The following is a 20100-nucleotide window of genomic DNA, read 5'->3' as shown; positions in this document are numbered from 1 at the left end:
TTGTTATAAACATGCTCTATCATCTGCTAGGTTGTCAGAAAAATGAAGTTTAGATAGAAAAAAACTGAACTGCTAGTTTGCTTCATTTCCTTCTCTTCATCTCACCCCAAAGTTTGATTAGCTACAGCAACCACATCTGCTCATTTAAAGAGCATACACTAAAATAAGTAAATAAAAATAATTAGTAGTAGTAGTTAAAAAAATGTTGTTAGCCACCCCATAACATCCTCTGGGCAGCTCACAACATATTAAACATCAAGTAAACACATGAATGAGACACTATTGAAAGAGTTTGCATGTCAATGAACTGGATGCAGCAAATTTTAAGTCCATTTCAGATCATTAGGAGGTATTTACTTTTTAAAGAGATCTTTATCTAGCATGACACCATCAGAAGTTGTCTGAAGAGTCAGTCTAAGCATATCCATGCATTCTTTCAGCCTTGGATCAGCTGTACGCAAGCCTGTGGATTTCAGAGCCTGCAAAGATTTAAAAAAAATATCAATATTCAGAACAGGAAACCCTTGCTGATGCAGTTAATATGCAAATCTAGTTCCAAGCACCTTCTAGTATCTTTTGCCAGCATACTGCAGTAGCCAGGTAACAGACACAGTCACAGAGGAGTTCAGTGCCTCACCATAGCCCCCTTCCCTGTTGGTTTTTTTGAGAGCTGGTCTTGTGGTAGCAAGCATGACTTGTCCCCTTAGCTAAGCCGGGTCCACCCTGGTTGCATATGAATGGGAGACTTGATGTGTGAGCACTGTATGATATTCCCCTTAGGGGATGAAGCCGATCTGGGAAGAGCAGAAGGTTCCACGTTCCCTCCCTGGCAGCATCTCCAAGATAGGGCTGAGAGAGATTCCTGCCTGCAACCTTGGAGAAGCTGCTGCCAGTCTGTGAAGACAATACTGAGCTAGACAGACCTATGGTCTAACTCAGTAGATGGCAGCTTCCTATGTTCCCTCAGTTTTACAATGTCAGTGAATAGGTATAAGCGTATGTACATATTTTAGATATTGCATAGCTGGAATCTCTAGCTGACAACCATACTAAATGACTCATGAGTAGTCCCGTTAAAATTAATGGGACAAGTCATCAGTACCAACTTGTCCCATTAATTTCAACAAGGCTGCTCATGAGTAATTTAATCAGCCCCCATCGTTAGCAATTAGCAAAGCTTGTGGCATGCATTATGTTTCAGATATTAAAAAAATAACTGTTTGTTGTACAATTTACAAAAAAGGTAAACACTTACCGTAATGAACTTATGAACTGGTATTTTTTCTTGCCCTTCCGCAATGGTATAGAACAGCAAATCCTCCAAACTAGGCAAGAGACCTTGTTTTATCTTACTACATGGAGGGGGGGAAAAAGACAAAAGTTCTAGGTCAGTTAAGTTCTTAAGAATTTACCAGTGAAACTTAGGCTCTGATGAAATATTTGGGGGGGGGGGTTAATGGAAAATTCAGAACAGATCCTCAGGAGAATGTAAGAGAGATCTTGAACACTGTTTAGAAAAGATACAAACATTGGTAGACTTACCGTGAAGGGTTCTTTTTCTGGTATGGGAAGGGCATCCATCACGTGATGGGTATTATGTTACATTCTGCATGTTTCGAGACAGGACCAATAGAATTCAAGCACTTCACCCAACTCCTTAGCAACTCCCTCTCAAGCCCCAGTTCTGTTCTATTGAGTGAAGCTGGAACATTGCAAAGAAAGTTTTGCTCTAAATATTAATGCACAGCTCTGAATAATTAAAGTTATACCTGTCAGGAAAAGAGTAGAATCTGTGGAATACACAAAGTAGGGGGGGGGGGAGGCATAGGGAAATTAAAACTAAATCCCCTGGGAGTCGCCCCTCCACCCATGAATCATCACAGACATCCGCAGGAGGGTTAGATGCCCTCCCCATACCAGAAAAAGAACCCTTCACAGTAAGTCTACCAATGTTTCTTTTTCCACGGTATGGGGAGGGCATGCATCACGTGACAGGACGTACCCAAGCTATTCAGAAGGGACGGTAGCGGATGTTTATACCACCTTTTGCAATACCGTCCTTCCGACTGAGGCCTGTGCATCATAAAAGGATGGTATCTTGTAATGTTTAACAAAGGGCGAAGCTGATGACCAAGTTGCTGCCTTACATATTTCTTCTAAAAGAGCCCTGGCTGAGAAAGCTGCTGAAGCCGAAGCACTCCTGGTGAAATGGGCCATGATAGGTGCTGACATATCCAGAGCTTCGTATGCCAATACAATGGTCGCTCTAATCCAGTGGCCCAATGCAACACTTGATGCCTTAGAACCTAAAGAAGAAGGTTGAAAAGAAACAAAAAGGGAACCCGACTTCCTGAAGTCCCGTGTTCATTTCAGATAGATCCTCAGTGCCCTCCTAACATCCAAGGAGTGCCAAGCCCGCTCTTTCAGATGCTTGGGTGATGGACAAAAGGAAGGAAGAACAATGACCTGACTCTTATGGAACACTGAATTAATTTTTGGAACAAATGTGGGGTCTAATTTTAAGACTACCGCATCGCCTTGAAAAATACATAGTTCATCCCTTACCGACAAAGCTGCCAACTCAGAAGTTCGTCTAGCAGACATGATCGCTACTAAAAAATAACACTTTGAAAGATAACAATTTTATTGAAACTGCGCGTAGGGGTTCAAAAGGCCCCTTGGTAAGTACATTCAAAACTTTATTAAGATCCCAAGTGGGAAACCTGTGAACTGGCGGGGGGGGCCAAGTTGGTCACTCCTCTAAGGAAACGCTGAATGTGATGGTGAAGATTAGCAGACCCTTGAACTGCTAAGTCCAAAACCGATGCCAAAGCTGATGTTTGACGGCGCAACGTAGAAGGGCGTAACCCCTTTTCCACACCTGCCTGAAAAAAAGCCAGGACCTCAGAGACACTAGCTGAAAGAGGAGTTACTGTTCTGCCTCCCCCAGGAACAAAAAGCCTTCCAAGTTACCTGATAAATCCTTTTGGTAGATTCCCGTCTAGCCGCCAAGATTGTGTTTTGGACTGGATGGGAATAGCCCCTAGCCTCTAGCGCTTTCCACTCAACCTCCATGAGTGAAGATGAAGCCACGCTGGATCCGGATGGCACATGGGACCCTGAGCAATGAGGTTGTCCTTCAGAGGGAGAGGCCACGGCGGTCGAACCGACAGAGTTATCAGGTCTGAGAACCATGGCCTGTGAGGACAAAAAGGGGCCACAAGAATTACCTCTGCTGCCTCGTACACCAATCTGCGAAGCACCGCCCCGAGAATAACCATTGGGGGAAATGCAAACAGGAGACCTGATGGCCAGGGGGACACCAGGGCACCTACCTGTTCCGCATTGTGACACTGATGTCTTGAGAAAAACCGGGGAACCCCATTATTCCATTTAGATGCAAAAAGATCCACCAGGGAAAGGCCCCATTTTCTCACAATTAGTTGGAAGATGTCAGGATGTAACAACCATTCCGCTGGGTCCAGCCACTGGCGACTCAACCAGTCCGCTTGGACATTGGTTGTTCCGGACAGATGCTCCGCCGAAATGGACTTTAGATGTGATTCTGCCCATTGGAACAGAACGCTCGATTCCTTCATCAGAGCCCAAGATCTCGTGCTTCCCTGATGGTTTACATGAGCCTTTGCAGTGACATTGTCCATCTGGACAAGTACATGCTCCCCTGCCACAAGTCTTTTAAAACAAATGAGGGACAAATGGACTGCCTTGAGCTCTAGCCAGTTGATATTGAATCGTAGGTCTCTCCAATTCCATCTCCCTTGGGCGCATTGAGACAGGCAATGCGCTCCCCAACCCAATAGGCTGGCATCCGTGGTTACAACGATCTTTCGAGGTATCTCCAAGGGAAGTCCTGCTCCCATTGTCGGGGACAGCCACCAACATAGAGATGACTTGACCTTTGGAGGCAGTTTGACCAGCCTGTGGTTCCTTTCTGTGATGTCTTGTTGATAAGGGAGCAAAAACCACTGTAGCGATCTGAAGTGCCACCTGGCCCAGGGTGTGTACTCCAAGCAGGCTATCATGAGGCCTAAAATTTGAGCCAGGGACATCACTGTCCCCTTCCTTCTGGATAGCCATGGACTGATCGCCTTTGCGATTTTCATCTGCCGCTCTGGCGGCAGGGAGACAGTAGCTCTCTGTGTATCGAATAACACCCCGAGATGTTGCAGGAGTTGAGATGGCTGTAGGTGGCTCTTGGCCCAAATGATGACGAACCCATGGCTTTCCATGTTGTGAACTGTGCGACTCAGGTCCCTGGTCACTTGCCTGTAATTGAGAGATCGAAGGAGCACGTCGTCTAAATACGGATAGGCATGAATGCCCTCCTGACAAATGTGGGCAATCACCGCCACCATGAGTTTGGTGAAAACTCGAGGAGCCGGCGTCAAGCCAAAAGGCAGGGCTCTGTACTGGTAACATTTTTGGTTGTAAGAGAAGCTGAGTGAATCTGAACGTGAAGATAAGCCTCTGTTAAGTCAATGGAAGCTAACTAATTTCCCTGGTGGATAGCTGCCTTGATGGTTCTTAGAGATTCCATCCGAAAGCTGTGTTTTTTCACGAACCGATTCAGCCGCTTCAGGTTCAGTACTGCCCGCCAGAAGCCGTCCCTCTTTGGGACCAAAAAGAGTAAGGAAAATATTCCGGTACCCAGCTCTGTTGGGTGAATTGACTCTATAGCCTTGATTTCTAGTAAATGTTGGATGGCTTGGTCCATAAGGATCCGCTTTGTTTGGACTTTGGATACTGGTGTTTCGAAAAAGATATTTGGAGGATGAGAAATCAGATCTATCTTGTACCCCTGTGACACTGTTTGCAATACCCATTGGTCTGAGGAACTTTCCCCCCATACCGAGGCAAACTCCTGTAGTCCGACCCCCACAGGAATAGAGTCACTGCTTACGGTGCCGTCCATCCGGAGGACCGGTGAAGGATCCAGGTCTATTCTTAGAGCTGTCTCTGTTTTTGTTTCCCCAGGATTGACACCAAGGCTGTCTGAAGGAAGATCCGTGTTGGTCTCTGTCCCGGAACCCATCTCTGTAGCCAACGTTTGGGAATCTATTAAACACTCTGAATAAACGAAAGGAGCCCTGGTTAAAGCTGGTCCCTCGAAAAGGTCGTCTCATGTCCCCTCGACCCCCTGGCATGGTTTTCCTCTTATCACGGGTATCCACCAGAATTTGTTCTAGTGATTCCCCAAAAAGCTTTCTTCCCCTGAACAGGGTGGCTGCCAAAGCCGACTTAGACTCAGAGTCCACCCTCTAATGTTTAAGCCATAGTCCCCTGCGTACTGTCACCCCAGCTGCCATGGACCTTGATGTGTGCTGTATATAGTCAACGCTAGAATCTGCCATTAGAGCACATGTCCTCGCAATTTTGTTCAAACCTTGGCGCAGCTTGACATTTTCTGGTGGGACCAACTTGGCCAGCTCCTTGGTCCACAATATGGACGCTCTGGCGAAGACTGAATTGGTTGTTGCTGCTCTAATCACAGTAGCGGAGGCCTCATGTGCCTTTCTCAGAAGGTGGTCAGCCTTTTTCTCCTCCGGTGCCTTCAAGAATTCATCACCTTCCTTGTTCAGCAAGGCACCAGTAACCAATTGCGCAACGGGCGCATCCACAACGGGCACAGCTATGAGACATAATATCAGGTGGAAGTGAATAAAGTTTTTTAGGAAAAGATATGGCAGGCTTGTGCGCTACAGGCACACCCCATTCAGCTAACATAACCTCCTTAAATAAAGATGGAAAGGGAACTGTGGCTGCTGAGACAGGGTTAGATGGGAATACCTCCTGATCTAACCCAGACACCTGAGGATTATCCACAATAGTTGTCACATCCTTTATGGCTCTCTTTACTTTGGTTAACAGGAGTTCAAATTCCACAGCTGGAAACAACATGACTGTATTGGTTTTCTCAGGTAAATTTTGCTCATCTGAGAGTACGCCCTCCTCTTTTTCTTCATCTGAGGAGGTAGAGTCAGAATGGTGGGGTCTATGCCCAGTGGCAGCAGGTAGAGGACCTGGCGCAGCCACCGGGGACATGGGCAGGGGTTGCGTATCTCCCAAGGGATTGTTGCTAGGAACAGCCACAGGTACTGTTGTGTCTCCTTGTATAAGGACCCTTGGGTGTGCTAGTGTCTGCGCTGCATCATCTGAAGAGTAAGGTTCCATAGCCTCCCTCCTATGCTTATATCTTTTGCATGGTCTTTGGAAAACAGCCCTCTCTCCCATAGGGATAGCCCTTCTTGCTGGGCTAGAATCAGGGGATGATGAGAAAGAAGGATGCCTGCGTCTGCGTGTGGGGGGCCTTGGTAATACAGGAATGACCGGATTAAGAGTCATGTTGGCATTAGGGGGTGCAGACTGTACCCCAGATTATGTACAGGGCACCAAATTTACCCCAGCTGATGCAGGGTGTCCACAGAGGCTGAGACATTGTTTCTTAACAAAGTCCCCCAGCCAGCGTAATTCAGTAGGGGAGATATGTTCATTATTAGGTCCTATGATAACATCCCCACTCTGAACATTACCCCCATTAGGAGCACACGTAAGAGGTTCCAGGTTACCACCAACTCTTACTGTTTCTTGCGTCATCGCCTGCTGCCTCGCTGACAACACAGCGGCTTGATCTGCTGCTAGGGACTTCTCCGAAGCTGCAGGCGGGATCGCAATAGGGCTTAAAATGGCAGCTGCCATTTTGGCAGGAACGACCGGTTGCTGTGCTCTGACTGACTGTATTTGCAGACGTTCACTGAGACGAGCAGCCTTGGAAGCACGTTTCCTCTTTTTTCTTTTTGCTCCCTCCGCACTTAAGTGCTTTGTCATCTTAGTAGCTTTGAGAACAGCAGGGGCTGTAGAAGCTGCTTGCAAAATAGCCTGAGGGGACAAGGAAGCAGACGGCACCACTTGGTCAGCCGAAGCTGCTCTATTCAGTGAGCCCGGTAGTAACGCGGAGCCGCTTCCCAACGGTGTGGGAATATGCCGAGATTCTGAGAGAGGTCCCTCTCAAAGGGAGCCTCTAAACATGTTGCCAGTGTGTGCCAGTTCCATTGCCGAAACGGAGGAGGGGGCAACCAGTGAAAGAACTTAGAGCTCAGCAGATCAGAAAGAAGTAGAAGTGGGGGGGGAGGGGAAAAGGAGTGAGATCAGAGACAGAATGGAGAAAAGCAGTTAGCAGCGGGGCGCAAGACAAACCAGGAATGATCAGCAACTCCCTTCCCCACCTCGCACACAGTAGAAAGCAGAATCCGACAAGTATTGAGCTGAGAGGACGAAAAAACAGTACTGTCTACGAAGCGAGACAGGACAGAACTGGGGCTGGAGAGGGAGTTGCTAAGGAGATGGGCGACATGCTTGAATTCTATTGGTCCTGTCTTGAAGCATGCAGAACGTAACATAATACCCATCACGTAATGGATGCCCTCCCCATACGGTGGAAAAATTAGATTTTTACATTTAAAAGAATCAGCCATGGTAATAATTTATTGACCTTTAGATAATGATAAAGGAGAACCCCGTTATTTGCGGGGGTTCCTTTCCTGGGGGTGGATACAGATTGTGACACCGCAGATAATGGTACATTAGGACAAAAGGGAGAAAACAGGATGGAAAATAGTAAAAGTAGGGTAAATGGTGGGTGGGGGAGTACCCTACTGTGATCTGTGTGTCCTGAGCTGTCCAGCAATGCCCCCAAAGAAAAAAACAAAAAAACCAACCCACAGTTTCTTTGGGGGGAAATTAAACTTTCTTCTCCCTCCACAGAAAAAAGTGAGCCACAAAATGGCTCCTGTCCTCAAATAGTGGGCAGAAATGACCTCAAGTAATTTGCACCCATCCCCAACTCACAGATACACAAGTCTTAATGCTTAACTGCCTATTTTTTTTGCATATACTGAGGCTTGGTGGCAATTATACGACTGCAGATATGTGAAACCACAAGTCTTGGGTCCACTATTAACACAGTTCTCCTGTATAGACAGCTATTATAGGTATATAAAGTTAGATTGTAACTAAAATGAGTTTTCCATGTCAACTCCACATTTAATAATAGTTTTGTTTTTTTAAAAAAAATTGAATGACATTAGGCTTGTTTTGAACACAATACTAAGCCACGGTTTAGTGCTATGTGAACAAGCTTAACAGAGCCACAGGCTCAAATACTCCCTCCTCCCACAAGAAAAAGAATGGAAGCTTCCACTTTAGAACAAACTATAGCTCTTCTGTGTGCATTTTGGCAATTGTGGTCAGTAACTAATTAGAGCTAGAATGAGCCTGAATATGAAAACCAAGGTTCAATACGTCAATCAAGTTAAACTGAGTTAGAACTACTATTTATTAACCAGAGTTTGTATGAAACAAAGAACTGCAGTTTGTTCTGAAGTGAAGTAAACATTTTCACTCTCCTTCCCCATGCATAACAGAGGGAACACCACACAAGCCCACAGATCCCGTTGGCTTTCTTATGTAGCCCTAAAGCTGGGTTTAGTATTTCTGAGTGTTCCAGTATATTCAACCACTATTTAAACAGCTGAATGCTTTCCCCTGGAAAGGTAATCCACAAATGGACACATAATTGATACATTACAATTCTATCAAACTTTGATATAAATAACTGTGGCCAAGTTATTCCTTTTCCATTTCAAACTTAGAGTGGCCAGTCATTCTAGGAAACATTATGCTAGGTAACTACAAAATATGATAGAATATGATGCAAATTTTTTCTCTCATTTAGGTATTAATGGGTTCTCAATATTTAGCTATGGAAGTATATAGTTTGAAATCAAATTTGTGTAATAGTCCACACTTTTCAGAGCTATTACCCAAGTGCAGAAACAGGGTTAGAGCACATGGCTTACATCTTAGATGTAATTTTAGTTCAGTACAGATTTTTTTTTTTAATCTAAGGATTTAAATCTTCTGCAGAACTTGAATGTGAATTTTTAACATAAATTGTAGTTATTTCACTTTTTAAAAAATTAGGAACTATTTCTGCACTTAAAAACTGACAAGTACATATAATCTCACCAACGACATCTTCTCAGAATTTGTCGTTCTAAGCAAAGTTGCCTTTCATCAAAAAGGCCTATTATGAAAGAGTAAACTCAACCCATTAGTCTTCTTTTATTGCATTTGAAAGCATTTAATCCTATGAAGTATATGCAAATCTCAAAAAAAACCCACCCTGCCTTAGTTTGTAAATACAGCACAAAGACTACAGTCCTCATTCAAAACTCTAAATGTTACTCTTTAGTTCAGTTTTGTGAAATTACTACACAATATAAAATTGTTTTCAAAGTCTTTCACATCTGTTGCAGTTAAATCAAGTGGACTAGCTCAATATCTATCTATGGAACTGAACTAGCTGACAAAGCAAACATGGCAAGCGTTCAGTTTACATACAGAAATTACCTCAAATATGGACTATTCTTGGATAACGCTTATCAGTCTGAACTGCAGTATAAGCTTTTTCTCTCCCTATTTCCAAGGTCAATAATGTTATGTAATGTTTATTCAGCCTAAGAGCCATGTTTTAGTACCATTAAACACTTAGAAAAAAACATATTCAGCATATATCCAAAAGAGCTAAAATATATAGCAGATGTGGTATTGTCATAGTTATCTTAACTACGTGGAAGTGAGTGTTTATTCTCTGCAAAGCTTAAATCTGGAAAGAATATGAAAAAACTAATTTGAAGGCAGGCTACATGGCAACAACCGTGATAAGAAGAAAAGGGTGGCCACAAAGTGAATTCAAAATAGATTGCCACTTCTCAACTTCAGTTCCTACTTTGTGAAAAGGAAATATTGGCAACCTACCCTACAGAGGCATTCCAGGGATGAAGACAACAATTACAGTGCACTATTTTTTATTTTTTTTTTAATTTTTTTTTAAGAGTACAGAGACCATCTTTTTTCACGGGGGTTCTGTTCTGGCCTCTTGCTATGAACAGGGAAACCATGAAAGAAGAAACCTTGAAACTGCTGTAGGGTGCGCGCGCGCGCGCTCAGGTCTCATTAAAAAGTGTGGTGGGGGGAATAAGAGTAGTAATATTATCTTGCTCTCCAGCAATGCCCCCTAACCCCCAAATTTCAGGCTGTGTGCATGCACGCGTGTGTAAAAGTCACAAAATGACCATGAAATGCCACCACAAGTCATTTCTAGGTGTCACTTAGCCACAAATAGCTGGAAATAATACTAGTTTTAATGTGCAAACAAAAAAACTAGGTCTCTATACCACAAATAGCCGGAAATAGGGCCTTTGGCCCACAAACAAAGAAACTGGGTCTCTATGACCCACCCGTAAACAGAACCCATGATAAGAGAACCTGTGAAAAATGAGGGTCTCCTGTAATGCTAGAACAACAAGCTCTTTAACATGGAATTGCAGTGGCACTGAACTCATGCAAGTTACTCCCTGACATATGAAGCAAATCTTTCAATCCATATGCACTACCAGTTAACCTGTCAACTTTTGCATTCTTTTTGTAATATATACTGAGGAAAGTCTCACGATCAGTGAGACTTGCTGAGAGTGGGTTTGCGGGGAGAGCGGGCTTAGCCTGCTCTCCCCGCAGACAATTATTCAGGCAGCCCTGGACGGCTGGATCAGCTGCCCACATGACTGCTGGCTCCGTCACAGAGTCGGTGGGGGCTGCGGAGATCGGGGGCCACACGGCCGCCAGAAGCTCCAGGATGCCCCGCGTGAGTGTGCGGGGCATCCTGGAGAGACGCCCAGGGTCAGGAGGCTTGTTTCAGCCTCCCGGTGGGGGTCTCCTCATGTGTTGCTGCAGCACAGAGCCGCACCGCAGCAATACACAATCTAAAAGACGGGGTTAGTGGAGTGCTCATTCCACTAACCTCAGCTGAGGGGGAATTAGAAGGGTTTGCTGCTGGGAGCCACGCAGCTCTGGTGGCAGCAGACAATCAGCAAAAAGTGGGCCAGGCTCCCTTGGCCGGGTTTCTGCAGATTGTTAGAATCTCCTTGTAGTTTTATAGGTATGATATTGTGAGCATGCTGCTATTAAGATCCAGACACCTCCCATAAGCCAAGGAAAAAGATCAATTTAAGACAAGAAAATCTCCAAAAGAGTTGCCTATTTTTCCAGAACAAAAAAATTGCATAACAGAAATATCACTCACGTCTAGTCACCTTTTAGCATATTTGGTGGTAAAAGGTAACATTTATACAATTGAAGTTCTTTTCAGATGATACCAGACACACAGTCAGCACTTAAGAGCAAGCTTTTAAAGCATTTTTAGTTAATTTTAGATGTAATGAGATATCGATTGTGCAAAAATATTCCAACTTACTGCTGCAGTTATGGATGCACCTTCATTAATAAAAGGAGTTGCACTCACACAAGGAATCCTTCTGTAAGTGTTAACTATCCTTCCATTCAATAAAGGAGCTTCCACAAGTGCTGTAGTAAGTTGGGATACACCCTCACTCTATGGAGGACAGAGAATCTCTACTTATCCCTCTCCCACCACATACACAGAAAGCCTATTCAAATACAGCTACCAGACCCTCAGATGACTCTCAGTCAAGAGTTCCCCACGCACATGGTGTTTTGAGTCAGCTCCTGTGTTTCAAAATTTTACGGCTTCAAAGTATTTCACACAACTCCACAACAAGATACATTTCTACAGGAATGTTTTCTGTATGCAGATTAAACACTAATAGGAGATCCTTACAGTTATTTAAAAACTATCATTGGCAGAACTTTTATGTCATAGTTCTCAAATTCTGATCCATAGACACATTAATTGAGACATATTAATTCTATCCATACCATTGGAGCTTGGTTAGTACAAATGCAGGCAATGCATTGGAGAGCCAGTGTGGTACAGTGGTTAGAGTGCTGGAATAGGACTGGGGAGACCCGAGTTCAAATCCCCATTCAGCCATAATACTTGCTGGGTGACTCTGGGCCAGTCATTTCTCTCTTAGCCTAACCTACTGCACAGGGTTGTTGTGAAGAGAAACTTAAGTATGTAGTACACTGCTCTGGGCTCATTGGAGGAAGCGCGGGATATAAAATATAAATAAATAAATAAAATAAGAGCTTGATTAGTACAAATGCAGGCAACAGAGAATGGGAAAATGGAAAGACTTGTCTACCAGGACAAGAAATGGTATAGACCCCCTGTTCATGTCAAAAATAAAAGGCAGTGGCTTGAACTCCTCTAGTAACAAAGGCAAAGTATATGTGCTTTCCTTCATCTGCTGAGGTTGGCTCAAGGAGAACCGACTGGGTAGCACAGAAAGTCTTCAGTACTGGACCTTACAGGTCTTCAGCTCATGGGAAGAGCACAACTTGCAACGTTTGCAATGCTTATTTCTAAATCAAAGACAAACCATCCAACAACTTCATAGGCCAAAGCCGGAGGGTCCAAACAGTCTATTTCTGCTCTAATGTAGAGTAATCATTGTCCCTCGGCTAAAGGGTAGCGAAGCAGAAAGGTCTATCTGCAACAGGTTTACAGTTACCATTTCTGTTTAAATTGTAATTTTTCTCTACATTTAAATCTAGTCCTTACACAGAAGGTAAAGTGTGCCGTTGAGTTGGCGTCGACTCCTGGAGACCACAAAGCCCTGCGGCTGTCTTTGGTAGAATGCAGGAGGGGTTTACCATTGCCTCCTCCCGTGCAGTATGTACACTATTCTAAATATTTTTTAAAGCTAAACAAAAACTTATTTAGCTTGGCTTTTAAAAGTATTTAAAAACCATTTTAATTAGTTTTATGTTAATTAAAAATACGACTATTTAAAATAATTAGCCACCCAGAACTATTTTTGGATGGGTAGTATATAAATGACACACACATACACAAAATACAGTGTTCTTGGTTGAGTAAAGCCTCAAAAATGCAAACTGATTACTCTTGGTCCAAGTTACAGTCTTGTTAGTTTTGTTTTAATACCCATGAGCAGCACAAGGAAGGTGTTTGGATATTGTTACCAGCTGAGCTTATTCTGCGTGCTCCCAGAAGCCTGCCTGGTTGCAACTACATCTCCAGACTTGGAGACTGCACTTTTGCTATGCTCAGGTGCTGCACTGCAATGTGAGCTCCCAGTCTATGTTATACATGGGGACAAGTCGCATAGTTGGCAGTGGACTGGTCGCCCCTAGATTTGACTACAAGCCCCACAAATTGGAAAGGGGATTAAGCTTCATACTCTCTATGAGGGGTGCCCAGCTAAGCAGACTCTCAGGACTAGCTACTATAAGAGTCTGGCATCTAAGATCATTTCAGCCTTGGAATGAAATCTAAACTCCCCTCTTCCTCTCGCAAATAGAGACAATACCTGGCCATCAGGCCAAGGAGATAAGACAGAAAAGACAAGTTTCTTATCCGCAGTCTCCATTACAATAGGAATGAGTTAGTGATGTAACTTTGAAAATCAAAACTCTTGACAGAATTACTGGGAAGCCCTTCCCAGCACAGGATATTCTTTAAACGCACTAGCACACTCCAACTGTCCTCATAATCAGCCTTGAATGCCATAGGTGATTCACACACATTCCTACCCAAGGAGGACTAAGACACAATACATTTTAAAAAAAAGGTTTTCTGGGCTCCCCTATTCAGCAGAGCAGGACAAAAACCCCCAAACAAGCCTGCCCTCAAGGCACGTTTTGGGATATAAGTATCCCTAACTCCATGACCCAGTGTGCTTCCTCTTGTATTTTACACCTGAGACTCCAACTGTGAAACATTTCAGTGTTCCCTTGTGCCTTTCACTCTGGACCCCATCAGACTGCAACAAGAAACTCTAGCAGACCAACTTGGTGTTCCCCTCTTCATGACAGGAGATATAGTCTCTTGCCCAGCTCCTTCAGGGCTGAATGTATCCCTTTCTCTTATTTCTGAAATCTTGCCGCTCTATCTTAAAGTATCTCTCTAGCCCACCTAGGAATTTACACATAATTTGGAACTTTAAACTAAATGTGCCTTACAATAGTCTGTTTCTTAGCATATTTGAAGTGCCTTTAAACTAGGGCCACATAGTAATTTAGACTGGTTTTAGTTTTAAACTCCTTTTTGATTTAATTAAAACCTCTCAAGACGATTTTCTTGAGTTCATATGCTTGCACAAATTAAGGCTGATTGGAACTGTCTCCTTCTTTGAGCTAAATTCCCCACATTTGGCCAAACTAGGTGGTGCAGGCCAATCACCCTTGAGGCAGTTTCATTAACAATATCCACAGAGGACATCCCAGTAGGCACTTTCTCAGTACATCCCACTCAGTTGTGTGTGCTGGAGACTGTATCATAAGAACCAGCCCAGGATCTAAAATTTCAGCAACAATTTTTCCACACTACAGTTAGCAAATAGTTAATGTTTTAAATGTATTTTTAAATTTTAATGTGTTTTTATTTATTGAGATTGTATCTGTTTTACGAATTAACTGTTTTATATTGTTTTATATTATGTTTTAATTTGTATACAGCCTGGAGATTTCTATATCAGGCAGTATAGAAATACAATCAATCAATAATAGCAAAGAGAAATGATATTAAACCACAAGAAAGCTAGATGAAATTAAGTATTAGGTATGTTTGGCAATGAAATATGTGGCTTTGGGATGGTACAAAGTCCTTTGTCAGAAGTTTTCAAAAGACAGTTAAACAAATGTGTGCCAGTAGTGATGGGTCCGGACCGGTCCGGAGGCCATTGTAAAGGCCTCCGGACTGTCCGGACCTGGCCGGTCCGAGTGGAGGGGGTCCCTTTAAGGGCGGGGAGGGTTTACTTACCCCTCCCGCCGCTTTGCCCCCTCCAGCACCCGTAGTTACTGTAGAAATTGGGGCGGCAGGATACCTCCTCCTCCGCCCCTTCTGCCTCCTCCCCGGTCTACCCGGCCTCGTCCCAGCGGGTAGACTGGGCCTCCGGCAGTCGGAGGCCCGGTCTACCCGTCACGTCGGAGAGACGTGAAGCTCGCGCGCCACGAGCGCAGAAGGTTTGTCACAGCATTTTGCAATGAGGAGGAGGCAGAAGGGGTGGTGGGGAGGTATCCTGCCGCCCCAATTTCTACAGTGACTATGGGCGCTGGAGGGGGCAAAGCGGCAGGAGGGGTAAGTAAACCCTCCCCGCCCTTAAAGGAACCCCCTCCACAGTGCCGGACCGCAGCTGTGCGGTTCTGTGCACACCCCTACTTAGCAATAGCAATAGCACTTACCTTTTATATACCGCTTTATAGCCGGAGCTCTCTAAGTGGTTTACAATGATTTAGCATATTGCCCCCAACATTCTGGGTACTCATTTTACCGACCTCGGAAGGATGGAAAGCTGAGTCAACCTTGAGCCCCTGATCAGGATCGAACTTGTAACCTTCTGGTTACAGGGCAGCAGTTTTACCACTGCGCCACCAGTGGTAATTTATTTGAATTTACCACCAGGAGAAATAAAATATATGCTTCATCTCCTCTGCCTGGTAGGTCCTTAATCAGGGATAAAATTAACGACTCACGTGAGTCCCTATAAAAACTACAGTATAATAAAACACGACTCACATCCTCTATGGCCTGTGTACTACATGGACAGTAGCATTCAGAATAAGGAATTCCACCATATCTACCATGTAAGACCGCTGAGGGCAACATATCAAAGCGGGCCAGCTCACTTTGCTCTAAGATATTTGGAAATTTAGGGCTTTACAATAATCAGCTGGCTTGGTGTTAAAAGCAAGTCTCCATGATTTAAGTAATTTGGGGGCCTTACTTATCTCCTGTAGCCATTCCATATCTAATATTCTTTGCTTTACAGCCTTTTTTGCTTGTTCATAACCCATGAATTGCAGCACTTCAGGGGGAAAGCCATAAAAAGCGAGGTTTTCTTTAACAACTGACGGATTGGAAACTATCTTCAAGCATCAGTGGGGCCAGTCCCATTGGTGAGAATACCCCCTTCAGCCAATAGTTAAAGATGGTAATCCGACACTCGAGTTTCCACTCTCATGACTCCCAATTCCAATCTTAACACTGAATTAGAGACGCATCTAGGGACTTGCACAATTGATCTTAGAAACTTGAGACTGTACCGTCTCTATCCAGACAAGGTTCAAGTAAGGGCCCAACCGTGCACTATATAGTAGCTGCGCCACTACTTTTGCCTCAGATAATTTCAGGACCACAGGGACGTATTGTCCTCCTTTGGTATGATAGTAGCAGTGGTCCCTCTAATTTTTTTCATCTCTGTGCGGAATGAGTTTTGTTCTGGGAAGGCACTGTGTACACACATGCATTCAGAATGAGGCCTTCCTAATTCAACCTGAGTGGGATCCAAAACTAACTGAGTGGACATCAGGAAACTTGTGAGCGTGCACATGCCTTAGAAGGAACAGTGGACAGTAAGATAGAATAGTCGAGGCACTCCTATGTGCAACTCGTGAAGCACAATCTAAGTGTGCATCTCTCCAACCAGACGAATGGAATATTATTCCTAGATAGTTAAAACAGTGTGCCTGGTCTATTTTGTTGCCATGAATATACCAACTATTGTCCTTAACTCTCCTGGCAAAGGTCATTATTTCCATCTTTTGATAGTTTATCAGCAGCTTTTCATTACCACAGAATTGCACAAAGGATTTTAGGGCTCTTCTTAGCTTACCTGACTGTGAATTTACCCAGTCTGTGTGTGCGTAATTGAAGTCATTCATTATTACAGCTCTGTCTCTGAGGCCTCCCCCTGATTTCCTTCTGCAACTCCCAGGTACTGTCAGTGGTTTGATCAGAAGGGTGACAGCATATCCCTAGTAGCACATCTTTCTTTCAGGCCTTGTATTGTCACCCACAGAGTTTCTGTGGAGGATCCCAGTCTTCCTAGGTTTTCTAGATTGTGAGATGATGTCCCTTCTTTAATATAAAGTGCTACTCCACCCCAAATTTACCCCTCCCTGTCATTTCTATCAAGTTTATATCCAGGAATAACAGTGTCCCACTGGTTCTCACTGTTCTACCATGTTTTCCATCACGCCCACTATATCTATGTTTTAATTAACAACCAAACACCCCAGCTTGCCAATCTTGGCTCAGAGGCTTCTGGCATTGACATAGAAGGGAAACAGGAATGTTGCCCCAGGCCATGTTATTGGGTATATCAAGCCCCAATTTCCATGATCCAGTGTGCTCTTTGCATACCATCTACCTTGGAGTCACCAGCTGCTTGGGCAATTTACTCTTCACAGGCCACCACACCAGGCTGTGTCCAGTTCTTTGTGCCACTCTCCAGATTGGCTTTCTTGCCTAGCCTGATCTGCCCAGTCTTCCTCACCAACCTAGGAAGCTGGTTCCATGGAGGAAGCAGCCTTGTGGATTCACCTCTATCAGCTAACCCCTCTGGCCTTCTCGCCCCCGTCTCTGATCAAGCTGACCCTGAGGAACGAGGTCCTTCCGTTGTTCTAGGAGCCCCCAGGTCTCTTCGCTCAGATCAGGTGATATGAACATTTGCCCCTCGCTGAGCCCAGCTATCCCTATTCTCTTTTCTTAAATCCAACTGACACTTTCTCTAAAGCCTCCTTCTCTAGCCCGCTTGGGAATTCATACAGTTAGGACTTTGAGCTAAAATGCCTCTTTGCAGTTGAATGCATCTTTAATAGGATTGCTTGAACCACACATTTCTTTTCACTGTACCCATCCCTCCAATAAACATGTTTTTATTTTTGAAACTTCAACCTTGCCTCAGTCCAGTTATTTCCTGGGTCCACAACTTTGTGCCAATTTAATCTGATGTGTACTGTTCCTTTCTGAGTTAATTTCACACAAAGCCCAAACCAATCACCCTGGGGCAGTTCCATTAACATCTAGATGATCAGACTAAGATTCCAGACTGAATACAGTCATAAAAAGTGTATCCTTACAGTTATTATTTAGCATATTTATATACTGCCTAAAACTTGTCTTAGGTAAGTTTACAACAGAACAGTACAAATTAAAACAAAGTTAAAATGTTAAAACATTAAAATAATTTAAAATTTAACACAATGTTAAAAACTGTAAGTCAAATTAAAAGCCTGACCAAATGTGTCTTAACAGCCTTCTTAAAAGTTATCTGAGATGGGGAGGCTCTTATTTCAGTGGGGAGTGCATTCCAAAGCTTCAGAGCAGCAACAAAGAAGGCCAGTCACAAACCTCACCACATGATCACAATGGGCAGTGGGGCTCATAGCAAAGATGTGGGGCTCATGTCGAAGACCCAGGGCTTAAACTGTTTAGGGCTTTATAGGTTGTTACCAGCACTTTGTATTTTGCCTGGAAACTTATCAGTAGCCAGTGTAGCTCTTTTAATATAGGAATAATATGGTATCTCCAAGATGACCTAGAGACCAACCTCACTGCTTCTAGAGTGTGTCATGGACAGACCACCATCTGGTTAAGGCTGGTTTGGTAGCCACAACCCATCTCTTCAAGTGTGCAGGACCTATTATAATGTTCCACCCAAGAAGGCTATTGGATCCTATAGGGTTCCAAGAGCCCTTGAAGGGTTTTAGAGCTGGTTCTGCCAGTGATTCCTTTGATGCCCTGGTGAAGAACTGGAACAAGCAGCTCACCAGGGCAGGAGACACTATCACCCCTAAGTTTCTTCTCTGTTCAGCTTCAAAACTGGCTCTATGGTACACTGAACAGCTATGGGAGCTAAAGCAGCAAGGGAGAAAACTAGAACGTAAGTGGAGGAAGACTCGAATCAAACACAACATAAATCCCCTTTGAGGGCTTATTCTGTGGTAATGCATGCAGCGAAGAAGCAATTCTATTCTGCACATATTGCGTCTGCAAGTTCACATCCAGCAGAATTGTTCAGAGGTGTGAGAAAATTGACTCAGGATCCCTTCTCTCTGAACTTAGATGTGGATTTTTCATCATCCCACTGTGATGCTTTTAACAACTTTATTATGGATAAAATCTATTGCATTCGAGCAAGCTTGGACTCCACAGTTACGGTGGGGTCAACTGCAGGTGTCCAGTAACTCCTCCAGTTCAATTAGAATTGATCAGTTTCAATTTGTGACTTCTGAGGGTATGGACAAGCTCCTTGGAAGTGTTTGGCCTACCACTTGTCCTTTGGACCCATGCCCAATATGGCTTATAACATCTAGCAGGGAGGCTGTTAGAGATGGCCTAGCTGACATCATAAATGCCTGAGAGAAGGCATGATGCCCACGTGGCTGAAGAAGGCAATTGTGAGACTTTTGCTTAAGAAGCCAGCCTGAGTGCCCTCACCTCAGCGATGGATAATTATAGGCAGTGTACAACCTCTCTTGGGTGGGCAAGGTAATTGAGAGGGTGGTGGCTGATCAACTCCAGGCAGTTTGGGAAGATATTGATTATCTAGCTCCATCAATTTCCCCACAGCTTTAGACAGGTTATGGGGTGGAGATAGCCTTGGTCGGCCTTATGGATGATCTCTACCAAGGAATGGACAGAGGGAGTACGACTCTGTTGGTTCTTTTGGAACTCTCTGCAGCTTTCAATACTATCAACCATGGTATCCCTCTGGATTGTTTGATGGATTTGGGAATAGACAGTACTGCTTTGCAGGGCTTCTTATCTCTCTGGTAGATTCAAGATCGTGTTGCTAGGCAGTGTGTGCTCCAATTTTTTAAATCTGTGTGCAGAATGAGTTTTGTTCTGGACGTCAGTATCAAGGCCATATGTGTACACATGCATTCAGAGTGGGGTCTTCCTGACTTAACCTAAGTGGGATCTAAAATTAACCGAGCGGACATCAAAGAACATGTGAGCCTGCGCGCACACCTTAGAGGGAACACTGTCGCTAGAAGACAGTTGCTCTTTGAACTGAGAGCTATTGTATGGTGTCCTTCAGGGCTCCATCCTATCTACATGAAACCGCTGGGTGAGATCATCAGGAGATTTGGAGGAGGGTGTTGACACCCTGATGTCACCCAAATCTATTTCTCCATGACATCATCAGGAAATGGCATAGCCCCCCTAAATGCCTGCCTACAGGCAGTGATGGACTGGATGAAGGATAATAAATTGAAGCTGAATCCAAGCAAGATGGAGGTACTCATGATAAGGGATCATATTTCAAGGGACATGATAGATCTTCCTGTTCT

General features: G+C 44.1%; 1 protein-coding gene across 2 annotated transcripts in view; it reads right to left on the bottom strand.

Moving 5' to 3' along the window:
• Positions 1-20100, bottom strand: part of GLS (glutaminase) — a 113055-nt gene that overhangs the window by 88413 nt on the left and 4542 nt on the right. For both annotated transcript variants that reach the window (XM_053273518.1, XM_053273510.1), the window contains exons 2-3: positions 1256-1352; positions 358-479 (exon numbers count right to left, since the gene is read on the bottom strand). In XM_053273518.1, coding sequence (XP_053129493.1) covers positions 358-479; positions 1256-1352 — 219 coding nt within the window. The remainder of the gene's footprint in view (positions 1-357; positions 480-1255; positions 1353-20100) is intronic.

The sequence above is a fragment of the Hemicordylus capensis genome, chromosome 1 (assembly GCF_027244095.1).
Source record: "Hemicordylus capensis ecotype Gifberg chromosome 1, rHemCap1.1.pri, whole genome shotgun sequence".
NCBI lineage: Eukaryota > Metazoa > Chordata > Lepidosauria > Squamata > Cordylidae > Hemicordylus > Hemicordylus capensis.
Note: the sequence above shows the minus strand (reverse complement) of the source record. Positions and strands in the feature narration are given on the sequence as shown.